General features: G+C 38.5%; 1 protein-coding gene across 8 annotated transcripts in view; it reads left to right on the plus strand.

The window, feature by feature from the left end:
* Positions 1-22,127, plus strand: part of DSE (dermatan sulfate epimerase) — a 72,148-nt gene that overhangs the window by 14,023 nt on the left and 35,998 nt on the right. For 3 of the 8 annotated variants that reach the window (XM_001502677.7, XM_070223671.1, XM_023650964.2), the window contains exon 2: positions 11,558-12,026. In XM_001502677.7, coding sequence (XP_001502727.2) covers positions 11,611-12,026 — 416 coding nt within the window. In that variant the 5' untranslated portion in view covers positions 11,558-11,610. Of the gene's footprint in view, positions 1-11,557; positions 12,027-13,944; positions 14,062-18,602; positions 18,804-22,127 lie in introns of those variants that run through there. The other 5 variants (XM_070223675.1, XM_005596894.4, XM_070223672.1 and 2 more) reach the window with 4 other exon arrangements.

The following is a 22,127-nucleotide window of genomic DNA, read 5'->3' on the forward strand; positions in this document are numbered from 1 at the left end:
GTTTGGGTGTGGAGACAGAGCCGGGCAGGGAAGGAGGGGGAGTTTGGGCCTGAATTGCTAGTGGGATTGGCTGCCAGTAACTGAGCTGGGGGAGTCTGGGAAGGCGGTGCCTGCGTCTTTGGGTTAGTTACATCTCTGCATCATTGTTTTACAAACCCAGTCTGTGGTATTCTGAGTTTTGATTATGATTCATAGGAGGACATTTGGAAAGTAGTCAGGGATTTTGTTGCCAAAGAACTGTGATCTGTGAAACAAAAATGAGAATCAAAAAAAGTACATATAAAATGTTTAAGTGAAAGTCAGCAAAAAAAAGTAAATTTTATCATTGGTGAGTATTTGAAGATTGAACAAATGGAAGAATACTTGGATATACGTAAGGAATAAAAAAGAACTGCATGTTTGGTGGTAAAAACATCATTCTGTATATATTCATCCAATAAATGAAATTTTCATTTCAGTCGAATGAACTGGAATTGTAGGTTTAATGCCAGCAAATTACTTTCCCATGAAATTCTTTTAAGCCTTTTGCCTAACATCTGTATATTTCATTTTTAGACAAAATCTAAAGCTTTTAAACAGTCTGTAAGTTCAGTATATTCAGCTGTGTCCTTTGCTTCAGCAGTAGCATCCTTGGACAAAATCACTTTTTCTGAGTATAAGAGAAAAATAACAAAAGTTAAGCTAAGAGAAAGATTTGGTGAAAAGTATCACAACATTTGTTCTAATGGGACAAAGTGTTATGGCAAGACTCTCATAATTCTAACAGGAACTTAGATGATTGGACTAAAATGAAGGTCAGGGATCCTCAAGACCATTGTCAGTCTCAGTGATTCTCTAGAAGGCCTTAAAAAAAGCTGGTATAATCATGGTTATGGTTTAGTACAGCCAAAGGATACAGATTAAAATTAGCAAAGGGAAAAGGTGCAAGGAGCAAAGTCCAGGAGAAACCAGACACAGGCATCCAGGAGTCCTTTCCTAGTGAAGTTGCACTCCTGCAATGATACGCGACAATGCGTGCAAAGTTGTCAGCCAGAGAAGCTCACCAGAGCCTTGGTGTGCAGGGCTTCCTCTGGGGTTCAGTCATTTAGACATGCATGACTGACTTCAGCTATTCAGACTGGCCCCTGGGGCCAAGACAGAAGTTCATCATAAGTCACATTGGTACTGTAAACTGATCAAACTGGTACCACATTGGCCCAAGGCCTCAGGCATATGAACAACTCTTTTCAGGCAGAATAGTACAAGGGCTCAGAGCTCATCTTCCATGAGTCAGAGAAGGGCCAGTCCTGAAGACAGGCCTTTCTTGGAAATGTGTATGGTTTGAGCAATCAGCTTGCTGAGTTAACCCTTTCCTGCATAGGGCGGCAGGGCCTTGAACGTGGTATTAGTGCTTCTTAGAGTCATTATCATTAGAGGGTAAACTTATAGGACCTCATGCTGAAGGAGATGATATAAGGACATACTCAAAATGTACGTAGTTTTAGCTAAATTTGTAAGTGAGAGAATGATGGTAGATTACATACAAGAGTTTACATGTTTTGTGGTGATTTACCTGAAAATCTATAATTGATGTCGGGACTCATCCCATAGAAGTTTGTAGATACTGGGCTAGAAGAACAGAGAAACCGACCTGTAAGTGTATGTGATATTGACTGGAATCAGGAAAGAGGTGGAAAGGAGGAAAGGTGGCCTGGAAGTTGGTGGTGAGTCAGAGGAATTGGCTCATGGGACTCTGGAGGCTGAGAAGTCCCATGATCTGTTGTCTGCAAGCTGGAGCCCAGGAAAGCCGGTGGTGTTAGTCCCAGTCCTAGGGCAGGAGAAGACTGTGCAGTGAGGCAGAGAGAGAGCCTGAGAGCGAAAGAATGAGTTCTCCCTTTCTCTGCCTTCTTGTTCTATTCAGACCCTCAACAGGTTGAATAAGGCTCACCCACATCAGGGAGAGCAATCTGCTACTGATTCAAATGCTAATCTCTTCTGGAAACTCATCCAGAAATAATGTTTAACCAAATATCTGGACACCCAGTGGCCAATCAGGTTGACACATAAAATTACCATCACCACTGGTAAGAAAAGAAGTCATATATCTAAAAATCAAAGGGAGAGAGTTGGTTACAGAATTAAAGATAGTTTTATCCACAAATTCAAGGAGTTGCATTACCGACTGAAAGTTAATGTATATTGCCATTTATGGGAAGTAGAAAATGTATTTTGATCAAATGTCAGATTTTTAAAAATTATATTTAAGTTCAGAAGTAATTTTTTCATCTTTTAAGTTTCATCTTTCTACTGATCTTTCTACGTTTAGGATGCTTTTCTGTGTAAGCAGATGTATATCAGTATGGTGTATCAGTAAGTTTCCTCTCTCTATATAAATTTTGGTTGATGAAGAAATAGTGCTAGATTTAAAGACTTCTCTTCTCCCCAGATGTGTTCAGTTACTTGGACCCTGTAACCTAAAAGTTACAAATGTGTAGTTGAGCAGGAAGGAGGAGAAATCTCTTGGCATCAAATACTTTATATTTGTCAAAATATTTGATATTTTTAGACTCTTGAAGAGTCTGCAAGGTCATGAACACACAGTGCATTGTACCTATTTTAAAAATAACTTTCCGTGAGTGATAGTTTTGTGAACACTCCCTCCTGGTGTCATGGTGCACTTCCTCTCCGTTGGGCTGACCTTGGTGTTCTCATGGAGAAGATGATGATGCGTGCGAGCGTTTATTGAACACCTTTTAAAACCTAGACACTCTTTTAGTGCTTTATGTATATTGGCTAATTAAAGATCACTGAAACCCCGTGAGGAAGGTATTATTATTTTATCCATTTTACAGAAGAGGAAGCAGGGACATAGCTAAGGATGTGGCGGCACTGGGATTCAGACTCAGGAAGTCTGGCTTCAGCTTGTGCCCTCAAGCACTAATCGTGTTCTGAGTGAACGATGATAACTAGCATTTTTGGGGACACTTACCAGGAAGTGGTAAGTGCTTTATAGGTGTTATCTCACTTAATCTCCCAACTAGACTATGAGACAGACACCATTTTGTCTCCTTTTAAATGAGAGACTGAGTTCAGATAGTTTGTCCAAAGACACAGAGTGTTGAAAAAAGCCACTCTGTCCCCAGTGCCAGCTCCTAAACCACCTCACTGGTCTGCCCTCGTGAATCTATGGCAAGAAGGAAAATTTTACTTTAGTTTTCATGAACATTTCATGGTTTAGTTTAACTGTTATTTGAAGCTGTATGGGGTTATATTTAGCTATTGGCTTCATTATCTTTATTCATCTTCTTTTCTATGCTTTATTTTTTTAGCTAGTAATGCCAGACAAGAGTATTTTCATGGTGAAAGCTATTGCTGAGAAAGCCATAGCTGGTTTTTCAGACCTTTTCAGAAAATCTTTGGTTACTTACTGTGGAAAAAAATGTTGAAAGAAAAGATTGCTAATTTTCTTTTGGGACCAGGTGCAGTAAGTTAAATAAATTGCTTCGAACTAAGGGAGTATTCCTATTTATCTTTATTGTCGGACAAAGTAATACAAGTACTGCAATTAAAAAAAGAAAAAAACAACCTCAGAAACTCCAGTTTCTTAGATTTTCACCCTATAGTTGTTTAGGGCAGAGCATAGTTTTTCTTGTTTACTTTATATTCTCATGCCTAGCATGGTCCCTAGATTTACTAGCTGCTCAATATGTAGCTGAATTAATTAATTAATATTTATAAGAAATTCTTCCCCCCCACCTGGATAGGGAATTGATACTCCAATTCTGGAAAACAATGCATTGGAAAACTTAATACACATAAATTTCTACTTTTTAAAAGATTTGGAATACAAAAAAAAATACACTTAATTATACTTAGCATTCAGTTATTCTGAAAATAATATCAGAATAAAAAGTTCTGAATGTACTTTAGGATATTGTATTCCAAAGCCATCATTAAGAAAATCAACTAAAATTGCAATAGAGAAGTGCCAATCAGAAGATATCCAATTGTTAGACTGGTAGATACACCAGAATTTACTTATAGCTTGTCTTAGTATAACCATTTCATTTTATCTTTTAACCTTTTTGTAAGGAAAATTAAGTACTCCAGTGTCTCCTCAGTGACTTTGTAGACCCACCACTCCTGACCTGCTTTTTTTGCCTCCATGAAAATGATACAGATTTTACTTCCTTTCTACGTTATGTAAGACAACCACTTTCTCAAACCTGGATCTTAATGGTTCTTAGTTTTGTAGTAATGTGCACCAGGCAGAACACTACTACTAAATTATGCCTTCAGTTTGAAAGCCACTAAATTTCTCATTTAAGTAGTCTCTGGTGAACAGGAGATGGAGCCTTCAGACTTGACATCAGAAAATATCTACATCCATTTGAAACATAATTTAGATTAATTCTTCTTCTCATATAAGGAAGTTATACAATTATCATTGTTGGTGTAGGAAAGAAGTGATCTTCAGATTATATTAGGAGAAAATGTAGTATCTTCACAGAAACTTTTCTGGGGACGATGAAGAAATGTTCTTTGCACAGAGCTGCGCTTGACATATAAACCTAACCTAGAGTTTTTCCAATGTTGAATGTGAAGGTGGTGAACACCATTATTATACACAGTGTGGTTTTGCTCTGTGGGTTCAGAGCTACAATTACTCCCTCAGTAGTGTCTGTAAATTCTTGGGGGTTCAATATGCTGTAATTTCGTATTGTGGATTTTTGTTTGGAAATGACTTTTTGGGGAGATATTTTTCATTTCACCCTTAAATAAGGAAATAATAAGACCTCAGTAAAAGGAGCTTTCATTTTGATTAAGAGCCCTTGGTTTTTAAAATTTTCTTTTTTGGCTGAGTCCACAGGCTTTACACATCAGGCAGTATAATTTTAGGGAATCATTGTATAGTACCAAAACCATATGTTTTCTTAGGATTTGATGTATTTAAGAATAATGTTAGATTTGTTTCACTACAAAAATTTACTAAGGATATATAAGATTTTAATTTGATATTAAGAAACATTTATTTTTCAAAAAATCATCCTAATTATACATTTAATAAAGTTGAAATAGAAAAGTAAGGAGAACTCTAAAAATATGTACATTCCGTTAGTTAAAATATGTGGAAACAGTGAAGTAGTATGTGTGAGACCATGGCAAGATGTTTCTCAAATACTTGGAAATAGGTTTCTTTGAGAGTTAAGTCCTAAAATAGTCAGAGAAGGAAATGTGCAGCTTTCTTAGGATGTATTAGTGCTCTCAAGGCGTCAGAGTTTGCCTAAAACCTGATTGGAGGCCTAAAGAGGGAGGGTAGTTGGGTTTCAATGGAAGCATGAACAAGAAAGAGTCATAGTTGCTTGCTCTTGCAGTGTGTTCATACTTTTCCAGAGAGAGGGTGTGACGTCAGTGACATCCAGTTGTCTGGTCTACTGGACTGTTTTAGCCCTTCATGAATATGGGCACATCCATTTATGGTGTGGGGACTATTTAACCACCCTAATCATGTAACTAACTACTAGGCCCATCCTTTGGGTTAGGCAAACTGAAACAGCTACTCTTGGGCTGAGCTTGGTGGGGTCGGTGGCAGGAGCTGTAGGGGGTGTACATTTTGCTCTTCTTTCCTAAATAATATTACAATTTAATTTTTAAAATTTTTATTTTTAATGACATCCCAGGGGCATCTGTGACAAATGCTGATAGCACAGCCTGCTCTCAAGTACAGTTATGGCGGTGATCTTGACTGGTTGAGTTGCCCCAAGCTCAGGCCCTTCCCCTTCCCTTTGTTCTGATTCCTTGTGCACCGGGCAGTTATCTAATAATTTTAATTCCTGTGTAGTTTTTTGATGAAGACAGAAAATATTTCCCAATCTGCTTGATAGTTGTATTTCTCATAAATGAATGCACTGACATTCTGGTTTTATATATGTTGGAGAAGGAGGGTTTTAGTTTTATTTACATCAGATAGTATCTCCCAGGATGATCAGCTGAGATACTGATGACATTGACTGAGCCAAGGCCAGACCCTGGACTGAGGTTAACTTATCAACTCTGGCAATGGCAGCAGATGTCCCCCGAGTACTCATGTATCTCTTCCATAACATAAATCTGTTACTAGGAAACAGCTCCCAAGTCAGAGATTGTACTTCCCAGCCATTAGTGGGAAATACACCGAGCCTTTCTTTTGAAAGAAGACAGTAAGAAGCAGTTACCATTTGGACACCAAGAATTACCAGCCTTGGGAAGCCACCAAATTCAGATAATAGTTTATTTAATCATTATTCTTTTCTTTGGGAGCAAAATACCCAACAAATACTTGAAAAATTTTGAGAGTCATATGTTTTCCATTCCAGTGAGTGTTGAACTTACTATGAATGATGTGTCAAGAATCAGGAGCATTATGGGGCTGGCCCCGTGGCCGAGTGGTTAAGTTCGCGCGCTCCGCTGCAGGCGGCCCAGTGTTTCGTCGGTTCGAATGCTGGGCGCGGACATGGCACTGCTCGTCAGACCACGCTGAGGCAGCGTCCCACATGCCACAACTAGAGGAACCCACAACGAAGAATACACAACTATGTACCGGGGGGCTTTGGGGAGAAAAAGGAAAAAATAAAATCTTTAAAAAAAAAAAAAAAAAAAAGAAGAATCAGGAGCATTATGTTCAAGGTTCAGCTAAGTCTCCAACAAGTGGCATGATCATGCCCTGGTCAGTTAGTCTCTGGTTCTCATTATTTTGCTTATAATATTTAGTTTTGTTCAAATAAAATATTTTATGGATAGATTAATATAATCTTGCATGTCAAACTTTTTCACTTTTATTAAAAATAAATGTTTAAGGGGCTGGCCCCATGGCCGAGTGGTTAAGTTCGCGCGCTCCGCTGCAGGCGGCCCAGTGTTTCGTTAGTTCGAATCCTGGGCGCGGACATGGCACTGCTCATCAGACCACGCTGAGGCAGCGTCCCACATACCACAACTAGAAGAACCCACAACGAAGAATACACAACTATGTACCGGGGGGCTTTGGGGAGAAAAAGGAAAAAATAAAATCTTAAAAAAAAAAAAAATAAATGTTTAATGAGTTCTTAACTCATCTCAGGTTCTGTGCTAAGTGCGTCGCATAATATTTAGTCACCCCATGAAGTTGGGACCATTTTATGGATGAGAGAATGAAGGCTTTGAGAGCAGAAGTCAGTTGATCAAGGCAGAGCTGGAATTTATAGTCATGTCTGCCCAACTCCACATCCATGTTAATCATTATTCTGTGCTCTTTAGACTTGGCACATATTCTAAGAGGGTTTTTAATCCATCTTAATTTGGGACATGTTTTACTTTCTACAGAGTGATTTCTCTCTTCCAGACTTATACTTTCTATATTTTCTAAAGCCAGAGGAATTGAAAGAACTTTTGTACGACCTTGTGTTTCATTTATAAACAGTCTCAGACCATTTGGAAACCCACTTCATTTTTGAACCTCGATGTGCTAGTCTAGTTTTCAATTCTTTTCCTTCCCAGCCAGCATACTCTTTCTGTGCTTTCTTTGTGTAAGGACGGCAAAAATGGGACCTTTAATGTTAAAAATTTGGTTAAAGGAAAGAAGCTTGGCTTAGGATTTAGGAGATTCGTGTTCTAGTTCTGCCTCTGAAGTTTACTCTAAGATACTGTGAGAGTAACAGTATCAGTAAGTCTTAATACTCTTTTGCCACATTAAGTTATTGTAAATAAAAGATCAAAACATGTGAAAAGCATGTCATACAAAATATCTCTGTGTGTCAGCAATCATAATAACTGGAGTGGATTATTGAAATCAGAATGAAAGCAAAATAACTTTAGGCTTATTATTGCTTTGTGAGAACCTACTTAAGATAATTAGAATTCAGGCATCTTATTAAACACTTTTTTGTATAATTTGGCTTGGCCTAAGCATAATGCCAAACTTGGGCTGCTGCAGATGTATGTAGGGCATAGAGGAGAGAGATGATCAAATTGCTGTTTGAATTATCTCGTAGTGACAAGTTGTATCTTGTAGTGACAAGTTAATTCTTAAATGACTGTAGCGTATTCATTGATTAGGTCAAAATTTAGGAATGTTTTCTCTCTGAGCTGTGCAGAGTGAGACAAAAGAATGAGAAGAAAAACTGGATTAGGCAAGTCAGTGTATTACAGCAGAGGAGAAAAGGCAAGAAAGACTTTTAGGAGAAATGGGGGGCTCAGTAGAGTCATTCAGAAACGTCCTGAGAATTGAATTATGGGTAAACTGTGTATTATTTGAGGCAGCTTCTGAGGGTAGCCCGTGATTTTGCCATATTGAAAATGCCATACTCTTGAACTGGGCCAAGTGCAACTTAAAGATTTAAGGAAGCTGGCAGTGCTCTGCTGTGTCTGCAACACAGTGACCTAGGGGGAGAATGGCTTGAGAGACCATCCACAGATGGGGGAAATTACTGACTTGTTTGTCTAAGGTGCATGTGTGTTTTGTGATAGGGGAGTGGGAGAGTCAGAGATGTCCATTCTGGTAAACTCATTAGCCTTTAACGGTCGTTGTTTCACTGAGCATTTTAGCATCTCCCAAACTTCAGTCATTTAGGCACTGCCTTCAACAATTTTTGCATTATCCATTTACTTTTTTTTTTTACTTACTTTTAAACTTGAATGTATTTTAACCAGGAACTTTATGTACTTTTGGAAATCTCGGGTTTGATGTGCTCGTTATATTTTTTCCTAATGTACGTTGAAATAAATACATAAAATTAGCATCAAATCTGTATCTGTGGTCTACCTAAAACTATCTTAAGAAATACTCCTTTCATCTAATTTTAGACCTTCTCTTTATAGAGTGGGTACGCAGAATGCCAAGGGTAGAAAGTTAAAGGGGAAACTCAAAGACTGGAAATAGAGGCTTTTTGGTGAAATTTTCTAGACAGATTTAAGATGGTAGGTGGAATTAGGTCTCCCTGTAGATTATCAGCCTTAAGCAAAGTTGGGTTGACTTCAGTTAAATTTAATTTCTTTCTTTTTTTTGGAAAAACTACTGAACAGGTTTTAGGCTACAGGAGTTTCTAGGCCTTTTGAGTGTTTTGTGCCACTGTGAATGCCATGCTCCTCTCCCCTCAGGCAGTTCAAGTAGATGATTGTTCTGAAGAATTTCTGTGGGTTCTGCATTGGTCCACATGGTATTCCAACAAGAATTAGTGTTATAAATGTGTGGTAACTCACAGCCTTGCTACCCTGACACCGTTACGTGAATTTGAAGCAATAACTCGGGAGCCTTCAATAACAGTTGGCATGCTGGGGTGGCATCATTCCCAAAACAACATCCTAATGAGGTTCCGTGCTTCAGGAGCAACCCTTCTTATTTAAATACACTCAGGCACATCCTACGCAACTGGAAGCAATTTGGCAGAAGTGGCTGGGATCATAGTATGAGTGCCACATTGTGAGGGACTCTCTGGAGCAGCCCTGACTATCTCAGTGGCTCTGGCCCTGGGTAGGAGGATGGGATGTGTAAGGGAAGAGAAAGAGACTAACACAGATCAGCCTTGGCCGCCTTTAGGGAATGTTTGCACAGAACCTGAGGTGGAGAAATTCTAGTCTCCACTTAGCTTTTTACCCATCCCCCCATAATGCAGGTCACCCCCTATTCACCTAGAACTTGAGCTACATATTAAAAAGCCAGTAGTTAAGAGAAGATCCTCAATTCCATGCATGTAGGGGTCACTAAGGGAGAAACTTCCCACCCACCCTCACCATGGGTACCTGAAACTCCCTCACTGTTAATTGTATTGATGGCTGCATCCTTCTTAGACTTTTGGGGATTTAATATATGCAGACTTTTTTTTTTTTAATTGTTAGCATGATTGTTCTCTGAAAAGAGCAAGAAATAAACCCGGGGGGTTGGGAGAGACTGAGCATTACTTCAGACCCAGCCATATCTCTATGTTGCCAGAGACCACACCCCTCCTCAGACAACCACAGAAGACTATTTGTTTTGGCTGGGTCTCTGACCTTGAAGGATGCAGCCAGCCGCCTTGAAGCTTTGGGTGCTAGACATAATACGGGTACAGTCCAAGAGTTATTTCTATTTTATTTAGCATAGCTACACTAATTATTTTTATTCATCATAAGTTCTACCCTTGAAGTAAATGTAAAATGCTTGAAAAGTGGCTGCCATGGAGTTTCATATATATAGTCTAAAGCACATTCAGAAATCTAAAGAATACAAGAATTTATGGCAGCATCCACAAGTGATGCCATATTGCCTTTTTCTTGGAGATCCCACAAGTTGAGAATGGATTGATCTCCAATGTGTGTTACATCCTTAGTTTTCTTTCTTCTGAATGTGATGAGACAGTTTTTTCCTTGGAAAAATAGTTCGTGTTCAGCTGGGGAGGTTGATTTTTCTCCTTCATTTCTCCCTTTAATAATTGAAAACTACTGTTCATTATTTACATAAAACTGTCTTTTTCTGGTCTGCTTTCTATAACCTTTCCCCTCTGAAGAATTTTAAGAATTCCCTGACTTCCCTCTGGGGGATTTTATGCCTGCTTTATCCCAGATGTGGGACATAGACTAGGCTGTGGTTTTTGGTTTTTTTTTAATGTTCCTACATTTGAAAGACGTTCTTTTTAACCTGTGAGCAAAGCTGCCACTGAAAAAAGGATTTTTGAGAAAGTTAAGTAGTTAAGAAAATATGTGAGGTTGGTTTGAATGTCTGACTTACTGAGTGACACCAAAATCCCTTATGCAAAATGAAAAACTAGACAGTAGTTTCAAATAATAAGGGGAAAATGCACATGTGTTATTTCAGCCTTTTGATTCGGGGATTTTATTTTCTGAATGAAGGCATGTCAGTTTCTCGTTCCAGCAGCCGTGGCTGATCTTTCACTGGACACTTGCTGATGTCAGCCCAGGGAACCCATGGGCTTGGCAGATGTTTATTCTGCTTTTGTCTTCTCTGCCCCACCTTCTGCTGACACAAAGAGGATGTTTAGCCTTATTCATAGTATTTTGTTCGCTTAATTTCTTATGGATGTATTGATCCTAACCTCTGGGTCAGAATGTAGAATGCTAGGAAGCAGCGAACAGTTAGTTGTTTAAAAGACAGGATTTTCTTTTTTTCCCCTAATATCCATTCAGATTCCCGGATGACATTTCACCACCAGCTTTTGGTTATTGTGGTTTTTATAGTAATGTCTAAAAAATACCTAACGACTAAAAAGTCAAAAAAAATAAAATCTAAACATTTTTGCATGATAAAAATGTGAGAAGGCAGCCCAGGGCCTACTTGAGCAAATGTTACACTGTTTCCCCAAGTCTGAAGTTCTGTTTTCCACAATGAGTTTGTGTCTGATGTATGATGTTTACTTAATCAGTCAATTAATTAAATTTTGAGGTTTTAGTAAGTTTCTTCCTAGTTCAAATTTTTGTTGTATTTTGAAAAAATCTAAGTTCATAAGCTGTATTTTTCAATATTTAAGCCTTTTCCTATAAGGGAGGTCACTGCCTACCATATGTTTTCTACTTTTGCACGTTCCCTTGGTTGACATATCCTTTTTTTTTTTTTTTTTTTTTCCTCCTATAGGATCTTTCGAAGATGGTTTGGCTGCCTTGGAGATTTGGAGATCTGATGCCACGATGAAGACTCACACACGGGGGGCTCCCAGTGTGTTTTTCATATATTTGTTTTGCTTTGTATCAGCCTACATCTCTGACGAGAACCCAGAAGTCATGATTCCCTTCACCAACGCCAACTATGACAGCCACCCGATGCTGTACTTCTCCAGGGCGGAGGTGGCGGAGCTCCAGCTCAGGGCCGCCAGCTCGCACGAGCACATTGCCGCCCGGCTCACGGAGGCGGTGCACACCATGCTGTCCAGCCCCTTGGAGTACCTCCCTCCCTGGGATCCCAAGGAGTACAGCGCCCGCTGGAATGAAATTTACGGCAACAACTTGGGTGCCTTGGCGATGTTCTGTGTGCTGTATCCTGAGAACATTGAAGCCCGAGACATGGCCAAAGACTACATGGAGAGGATGGCAGCTCAGCCTAGTTGGTAGATTTTTGTCTTTTTCTTCTTACTGTATTAACTCTGTAATTTATAGAAACGAATTTGCATCCAGACGAAATCTCAGAGGCCAGTTTTTCATATACTTGTATGTGTGCGCGCGCAAGTGCCGGCGAGAGTGAAGGAGAGGGGTTGCTATTTGCCTTACCGCTGGCTTATGAATGGTCCGTAGTTTCAAAAGACGCAGTAACTTCCTTGTTTAAAGTTAGAAGGAAAATATTTAGATACAGCTTAACCAAAGAAAAAGTAATTTGCTGAACTGAGTAAATAGTATCATTTTAATTGTTGAGAATTCTTCTCCCCTTAAGAATGATATATTACCATCACCTGGAGTTAGGTTCTGACTGAGCTCCAAGTGGCTAAAACCTTTTTCTAGGAAGAGATTTCAATCAGTTGATTTATTTGTGTTTTATGACAATAAGGAGCTAAAAGTAAATGATATGATTAACTTGCAATTTATAAACAAAAGCCTAGCCAATAACCAGCAAATTGCCCAAACCTATTGGAAAACCAGTGTTGTAATTGTGTGAGGAATTCTAATTGTGTAATAATTTACTTTCAGGAGTTCAAGATTTGAGAACAAATTTCCTGTCTTTTTTTTTTTGCTTAGTTTAAATTTATTTTGTTTATAATGAATGTGTCTACCTGCTTCCAAAAACATATGGGATGCATTGATTAAACTAGAGATCCCATGGGTATTCTTACTTAAATGTGTTTTAATACACATTCATGGTTCTGTTGCACTAAAAACAATTACAAACTATATGAAATATCCTTTTAAAATTACGTATGCTGCTACATGTCATAGGGCTAGAGGGAACTCATTTTTAAATGCTTAGAAAAATCAGTGAATGCATTTAATGCTATGACGAATCACATCTTGCATGAATTACATGTCACGTATCATGGGGGTGAAGAATGGTAGTTTATAAGCTTCCTGAATTCTGCCAATATGGTAAAGAAATTTAATTCTTCCTAAATTTCTGCTGATATGGTAAAGAATACTGTTTGCTTATAGAGTTTGAAGGATTTTCTGGAATTTCTTTATGAAAAAGTTGACATTGAGTCCATATCGGAGCTGATTTTTAAGGCTTGTTGTTAGGTATGTATAACCATTTTGAAGCTTACAATATTTTAGGCTGAAAAAAGCCTTTTTATTTTGTTTGTTTCAAAGCCGAAACATGTATGCAGTAGTTTCTGACTGACTGTAACTGATCTTATTTTATTCCTGACACTAAGAAAGAAAAGATGGATGGAAAATTTCTTTGATATTTAAACTACTAGACTCTCTTATCAAGTGTTACAATTGCTCATTTGACATTGTGCAACTAGTTAAAAATGGCAACCATATTTACTTTATTTAGAAAAAAATCTTTGTTGTCTATAAGAGTACTTTTTCTTTTAAAGTCCTTTCTGTTTTAGGTAGATAAGTGAAATTTGACAGGTTAAGACACTGATGAAAATGTTCCAGAGTGATAGTTACTGTAAAAAGCCATCTATTTCACCTCATAAAAGAGTTGCTGACTGTGAAGTACCATTTTTTCAAGAAGATTTTTTAAGCGCAAATACAATGACATTAAGAGAATTGCATAGGACTAGTATAATTGTATTGTTACAGTATAAAACATTCAGGCATATAAATACCAACTTGAATAATGCTGTCATTAGAGAGAATTAGACTCCTATGATAAAAGAAGGAAAATAAATAACTTCAAATAAAAATGATTAATTTTCATATAGTTTCTACAAGTTTATATTTACTGGTTATTGGAGATGTTTATAAATTTATGGGAGGACTAGTGCTTTATTCATGGCAATATTGGTGAAAATAGGTATAACTCTATGTCATTATCCAGTAACCCAAAAGCCAGTTTGTGACATCATAGAGCTGAACAGTAACTTCTTTCTCTTGACCTTCTAGAAGGTTGAAGGTCAGAAATTAAGAGTTTACCTTTACATCTGGTTTCTAGTTCCAGAAGTGATCCCAGCATAAAAAGTTGAGCTTCTAGAACATTTTGTCTTGGCAAGTACTGTTTCTGGGCTGTGCTTTTTAATGATTTTATGGAAATTTTAGCTTTTTAAAAGCTACCACACCCAACTCCTAGACTCTTAATTTTCATTTAGATTTGTAGTTGAACATAATCACTTTTTGACAACTTAAAATACTGTTAAATGTCATTATAGTTCAACCATCTCTGTTTAAATTAGCTAAATTGTATGTCCCCACTACGCACAAGGAAGTATATTGTGGGTGTTGTCATTGTCTTAGGATATAGTTCACCTATATTTGGTTTCAGAGGAAAAAAAAGACTAACTTTTATTTACAAAAGAGGTCAATAATTAATATGATGGAATTTTTTAAAAAAAGCTCCCCTTAGTGGCTTCATTAGACTGATACATTTGCTATTTTCCTTGAAGAGTATTTCTACTCTTTTGAAAACCAATGACTAGATTGTGTTCATTCACTTATTCAATCAACAAACATTTATTGAGCATCTATTGTGTGTCATGCACTGTGCTGGGAATTCAAAGATGAAATAGCCCAGTAATTTTATAATTTGCACCTGGGGTAAGGGGTGCAAACATTGGATGTTTGAGACCTCAGCTAGAGATATGTCCTCAGCTCAGAAATGAGTGTAAGGATTGCTTAACGAGGAGTTTCATTAGTTTTTGTTTATGACTAACTTAAAGGTTTGTATCATGCTCCTCTCTGGTGCACTAGAAAAGCGCCACCTCTGGAGTCACACTGTGTGGATTTGACTCCCTCCTCCCCACTGTTCATCTGTGTCACTTCAGGCTAATTTACTTAACTTGTCTGAGCCTTAGCATCTTGAAGTGTAAAGAGACAATCACAGCAGGATCTACCACATGGGGTTGTTAGGAGGATCCCATGAGATTATGTAAAGTGCTTAGCACAGTTCCTGTTACACAGTCAGTCTTCAATAAGTAAGAATAATGATAGTTACCATTACTACTTACCTAGTACTTTAACTCTGCTTTATAATTTCGTATATGTAGGCTCTAAGGAAATAGTATTTGTTTGGAATTTATTTGGAGGTTTTACTCATCTTTGTTCAAATTGTTCTGAAAAGTAGAACATCTGTTTAACTCGTAAAATTTTACTTTCGTCTTTGTTCCAAACTTTCAGTGACGCTCCCTGGGCCCTTTTTTATGCATTCAAGAATCTGATGATAACACCAGTGGAGAATCCTTAGGGGAAAGTAAAAGTGATGTGCCTTTTGTCTGGTGTTAAAAAGATGTACTCTGAGATATAGATGCATACAAATTTATTAATGTGGTTCATTTCATTTGAGTACTTTATAAACAAATAACTAAAAGATCACATCTATAGGTTCACTTATTTAAGAATCTTGAGCCGTTGTAAAAGAAAAGTTAATTTGAAAATATTATCTAATTCTACTGATCTTGTAATGTGTCTGTCTGATAAAACATACTACAAAGTAGAAAGGGGATGTGATAGATAATGTTGATGGTGCTGATTGAAAAACAGTGACATGCAAAGCTCCTTTCTGCTTTTTGCGTTGTAATTGTGTGTTTCCTAGTGCCTAGACGGTTGGGTACCACAGAAAGATGAGACATCTCTATGTGCTGTATCTGCCTTTGCAGAAATGCCGCATCCTCTCTCAGAAGCTCTCTCTCCTTTGTTCTTCTCCTTTCTGTTAATGCTCATACATTCTTCATGACAGTAAAAGTAGCAGAGTCATTTAAGCTTCTTTTGTAACTTAGTTCTAAAAATCAAATTTCAAAAGATGTTTTTTAATCTATATGTATAAAATGGTAAATTATTTTTAACATCACCAATAGTGTTTTTGACCTTTGAATTAAGCCTTTTTTCCCCTATGGAGCTCATCTTCCAAATGAGCTAGGATTTGGGTTGCAGTTGGCTCTCTGGTGTATAAAAGCTTGATTAGAACTTAATATACAACCACTTTAAGAAGGTTTAATGAGCTGAGATCATCAATCTAGGGCTCGTAACAATAGCAAATGCATTTTATTGCACTTAAAGTGTATTCATTTTTTATATAATATCACCTAGTCACTAGAGCAATTTCCGTGTATACCAGTTGGCACATGGGAGTATTCTCATTTATAAATGGTTGCTTTCTGCATTGAATCCTTACATAGTTAAGAAAAAATAAAAGAACACAATTGGAACTCAAATAACTAAAAGTTCATCAGTTTTTTTTTTTCCTCAAGAGCTTAAACTTTAAGGTAGGAAAATAACAAAAGCCGTTCTTAGTAGAGATTTAAAAGATTTCCAAAAAGTCAACTTTTAGGATGAGTTTTTGGTGTCAGCACATATTACTCTACTTTCCTAAAATTTTCATAATACATATGTATATTTTTATTTATTTATACTTAATTCTACTATACCTTTCCCCCAAAAGGTTAAGGAAACATAAAATACAAGATTCAAATTAGAATTAGTTGAGAAAGTAAAGATTGGAAGAAAAGGTTGGGGGCACCACCTGGTCTAGGAATGGGACAGCTGCTGAAATGCATCTTCCATGAGCCGGCCACAAGTGGGCCTGGGCTTTTTTCATAGCAAAGAAAGTAGTCTCAGTCCATTTGGAAGTATACCATGTCCATGTGATTAATACAGATCAGTTACTCTGTCAAGCTACTACTCTTGACCCAAGGATCAGAAAGAAATTTCTCCTGGAGTTTTCATGAAGAACCTTCACGATACTCATGAACAGCCTTACAGTGAATGTGTGAGGAGTTGCACAGTGCTGTTTTTTTATCCAGACTAGACTGAGAGCTGGACCATGTCTGTTTCGCTCATGTGCGTATCCAACCAGCACTTAGCACAGCATCAAGTACATTTCTGTGGAATGAGTGAATGAATACTGGAGCATCCCTGGATGCAGGAACTCCAAAGTGAGGTTCACTAAAACTGGGGTGGAGGTAGAGGGGATGCACATATGGCTTAGCCCCAGGCCACATGTTTTTTCCTAGTCTAGCTTAATCTTTCAGTAGAATTTTGTATATGTAGAAAAATGAGATGACTGCTTATCTATCAGGCGGCCTCCCCATACATGTGTAGCTCACTGGAGCTCGGGATAGATGGGTTGGTGACCTTGGCATTACACTCCTCTGCAAGTTCTTACAGTGATCTTCTGTAGCTCAAAGAAAATGAAAAACTCATTCAATGATTATTGGAAACATTGAAGAAAGATGCAGTTGACTATATTTTACTTAATAATATGAAGAGATAAATGCACTTAAAAGAGACTTAAGACAGGATTGTAACAGAAAGGATTTGTTATTCAAGCTCTCGTTGATGGCATGTAGTTATCCCATGCACCTTTCTGAGCAACGGGCTTTTTGAGGCTTTTGTCTAAGCGTTGTAAACCCTGGGGAACGGGCCTAGCATAGCGGTCTTCAGAGGCAGAGCTGCGCCTGCATCTTGACTGTGCCGTTGTATTAGCTATGTGTCCTTTGGCAGGTTCCTTAGCCTCTGTAAACCTCAGTTTCTTCATCTTTAAATTGTGGACAGTTCTTCCCATGCAAGCAAGCTTGTTCCAATGATTAAATGAGATAAGGCATGTGAAGCTCTTAGCATTGTGTACCTGATGCATAGTTTTACTAAAAAGTTTACTATTATTACACAGAAATAGTTATGAATATGTAGCTTTATTCTTAACTTTCTTGATACACAGTACTCCATTTTACCTACTCTGTCACTCTGGAGGTGTGTTTTTGAGAAGTATTCCTTGCGAATCATTCTTTCCTCCTTTCTTTATAGGATTTTTTGCTTACTTATCGTCAGAAAATAAATCACAGAGGAAAGAAATTACTTCACTCTTGCTTTGGAGCCAGTTAGCTACAGGAAATCAGAACTGTGAGGGAAACAAAGAAAGTTGAACTTTTGGACAGAGAAGTAATTGTAATTCTATTCACAACAGAATGTATTAAATCCTTGCCTGTAGATTGCAAACTTCTGGAGAGTGACATCTGAGGAAGTATTTGCAAAATAAAATATAATAAAATAATAAAGTAAAATAAAGAGGAAAAAAAGGAAAAGGAAAGAAAAGCCTGTGGCATATTGAAATGAACCGATCAGTTTCATTCCTGTACATTCCAAAATGGAGACAGGGGGTGCCTGTCTCTCTCAGCAAAGCCTGCTATGCTCCAAATGCAATTCCCTACAGCTGTTTCACAGGCTTTTTACTTTTCTACCTTGCATGTTAAGGCTGGGGATCAAAGTGGGGAAGGATATAGCTGGGCCCCAACATGTGGAGCCACAGCATTGTGAGTAAAAAGATCAGGTTTTCCTCATGACCTTACAGTGGTAAGGACTGGCAGGCTTAGCCCAGAATGCACCTGGAATGCATTGAATTCAAGGAAACAAATCCAGTGGACTCAAGGAAACAACGGCTGGGCTCTCAAAAAACCCAGCCCCAAATTTCTGGGGTTTTTTCTCATTCATGTTTTTTCTTCCTTTTGCTCTTTCCCTTCCCTCTCTCTTTCTGCTTGTCTTTTTCTCTGTTCCTTTCATTCTATAACTGAAAGAAAATTATCCCCCTTTACCCATTTCAGATCCTTGGAAATAGAAGGCTAAAATTGATGACTACAAGGAACCTGGCCATTGGGAATTCCCTTCTGGAGCATCATTTAATTAGCAGGTTGTTGCCAGCATTGTTCCAAATGAAGATGTTAGGCAAGAATCAAGGTCAGATGACCGTGGCAAGAGGAAGCATGTGAAGATTTGCTCAGAGAGAGGCGAGGTCAGATGCGCAGGTTAGCTGAGCATCTCATTTGGAATGTGATTTTTCAATACATGACAAGTAAATGGTTCTCCATCTATTTCAAATGCAAGTGAGGATAAGATAGTTTTAATAATGCTTCTTTCTAACAACAAATTTAGGATATTTTATAACAGCTGTCATCATACACAATTAAAAGAAATCCAGAGTTAGTTTTCTTTGTGGGATCTGTTTGTTGTTTGACTCTAGGATTCAGTATTGGTACAGCCCTCAACTTATCTCCATGATGAGTAAGACCTTCAGCTTGTCTCCACGGTGAGTGAGGCCCTCAACTGTATCCATGATAAGTGACTTGCTGTCTCCTACCTCCCACCCTTTTAGTGTCCTTTGTTGCCTTTTTAAATGCAACATGGGCTTTGGAATTGCCAGAGGGAGCTGAGCTTAAGGCCAGAGGAATCCTCACCCTACTTTTGATGGGGCTCTAAGTCACTGCCCTGCACCCCATATATACAAACAAAGAACATGAATGTATTAAGTTCCACACAGTTTTACAATCTGGCTCTTAAATTTTTCTATTAAAAACTTGCCAAGCATGATCTTTAAATTTTGTGCATTCCTTGCTCCATGTCTTGAGGGAAAATGTTAGTTGGCAAGTGCTACATATATATCCTGTATCCTATTTCAATAATGCTTCAAAAATCATTGTTTATAAGTTGGCTTTATCTATTATGTGAAATAACTATTCAGTTCTAACGCCGCTTAAGACGTAGGGTCTTGTGGACATTAAGTTCTTACTAATGCTCTATAGAGATTTATAACTAGTAGAGAGCAATAATGACATGAGTATGCCTGTGGAGTCTTCCATAAAGCTGGATAGCTCACTTTACCTCAGTTACCGTCAGAATGGCTTTTTACTTCTTCATCTCCTTCTGCCATATCCATGAAAGGAGCACATTTTAGCCATACTTAACACAGTCTCTCTCATCTCTCTTTCCTTTTCCTTTCCAGTGTCAACAAGCTGGCTTAGGACAGCAGGAGGAGACAGAGTCAGGGGCCAGATCATTGCTTATCCCACATAAGCCTGGGGTTTAGAAACTTTGTGTGTGGGACGGCTTGGCGGGGAGAAATCAGGAGGAGGGGGGCTAGGTAGAAGTTTATAATAGTAGTCTAGGAAGGAAGTGAGACCACAGCTAAGACAGTGAGGGTGAGGAGAAGAAGGAATGGATTTAAGAGACCTTTAGGACAGAGAATCTACACTGACATTGATTAGATATGGGACACTTTCTCAAGGTGTGATTTTTTTCATCAAAATCATATAGGTATTCTTAAAAAGCTAGAGTTCTGGGCCCTACCCAGACTCAGTGAATCACCTTTCTTGGAGTAGGCCAAAGAACCTGCCCTTTTAACAAGTTACTGTGTGATCTGGAAGCATGCTGAAATTTAATAGTACGGGAAAGGGGGGTGTAAAGAATGGTGCTTGGTTTTCGTCTTGGATGAATGGCTGCACAGTGATGCCCAGCTGAGATACGGAATATAGGAGAGAGAGGATAGTTCACGTTTTTACATGTCATTTTGTGTCACTGTTTCTTCTCTCCACTTTATCTGTCTCACTTTGTCTCTGTTGAGATCACCAGCTGTGTGGATAGATGACTTTCAAAGCCCTCTGCCCCTGTTATCATTACAAGGGCTTGTAGATACCCTTGGCAAATCTCTTGGTATATATTTATTATGATCATTTTTAGGACCTCCTGAGCATTTCTGTTCATTCTTACATGTTCCCTCTCTTCCACTTTCACCTGTTCTGTGGCTTTTGCACTGCTGCTGCTACACTCTTCACCCCTAGCCATTTTTCTCCTCCTTCCCTGATCTTCAGGTCTTCACTCTTGCTACTCTGTGAATGCATTTTGCTGCTGTTTGTGTCATTGTTGAATGTGGGTGAGCACTTCAGGAAAACGTATCTTTAGGTGGTAAAAAAAAAATAAAATAACGTCAGCCTGTCATCCCTGTCACCATAAAACGTGTCCCTATCCAGAGCTTACAGATTTTTTAATGTCTTTATTTTCCAAGACTGTTGTGATTTTAGTCTTTTAAGCTTTTCAGTGACAGGCATTGACGTGTATCTCCCCAGTGGTCCCCTTGGGCCATGTGTACTGGCGTTTTCAACTCTGCCCTGAGTCTGGTGGCAGTAAGTTAAAGAGCAGCTCTGAGCTGGCCTTTCTACCTGCAAGGATCCTGGACTGATTCCTCTCTTTTCTTCCTCCTTTTCCTCCAACACTACCCAGACTTAGGATCAGTTTAACTTCTCCTATAACACCTTCTCTAGCTCCTCATCCCTGTCAAGTCCCATAGTTATTATTTTTCTTGGGACTCACTGGTTTGCAGTAGTACCAGAGTTACTTCCCTGGTTCTCTGATCAGAAGTGTGTCTTCAAGATGCAGCCCCAAAGAAACTTCTTTGTAGAACCCTCCTGGACTCCAGCCTGTACCCCTGCCCTGGCCAATGTGATTCAGACACACCAAGGAACCCAAGCAAAACTCTTACAAGATGTTTGGCCTCCACTGTAATTCTTGGTTTATTTGTTTGCCTCTCCCACTGGCACATAAGCTTACTGAGGGTAGCACCATCATCATGTTTAATTTTGTGTCCTGAGAGCCAAATATGGTGTACAGGCCACCAAGTCACTCATAAGTCATACTGAATGAACGAATGGTCTTATTTTGACTGAGAGGTTAAGCTTACAAAGAGTGGAAGTCCTGGATCTGTATACAACTTTGAATCCAATGAGTTCCTTGTACACTGTGGATGCTCACTTTGACTCTGAAGACCTGCCTGTTTTAGCCTGTAATCGCATTGGTATTATACCTTTGGCCCACTTGGAGGCTGGGAGGAGGTATGTCAGGATTTGACATCTCCATGCCTAGTTTACCAGAGGTTCTTGGATTACCCGCTCTTTGAAGTGCTCCTCCTGCACCTGGTAGTTTCTCCTCCCTAATCCCTTGAATTTTGGCATCCATCATCTCAACATGTATGTAATATTCATGGGTGCTCCTTCTCAGGTAACTTCAATAGAATTTTGTTTTTATTCACTTTAAAGCCACCTGCTTCAGTCTTTAAAATGAATGATAGCGATGTTAGGTGGTGGGAGGTGATACTTCATTGGAACTAAGAGCAAGGACTATGGAGCCAGAATGCCTGTGTTCTAACCCCATTTATGAGCTGTGTGACCTGGAACATGTTACTTGCCTTCTCCATGACTCAGTTTCTTCATCCGTAAATTGGTGATAAATATAATACCTGCCTCATAATGTTTGGAGGATTAAGTGAGTTAATGAAACAGTGATTGGCATAAGATATTAGC

The sequence above is a fragment of the Equus caballus genome, chromosome 10 (assembly GCF_041296265.1).
Source record: "Equus caballus isolate H_3958 breed thoroughbred chromosome 10, TB-T2T, whole genome shotgun sequence".
NCBI classification, from domain to species: Eukaryota; Metazoa; Chordata; class Mammalia; order Perissodactyla; family Equidae; genus Equus; species Equus caballus.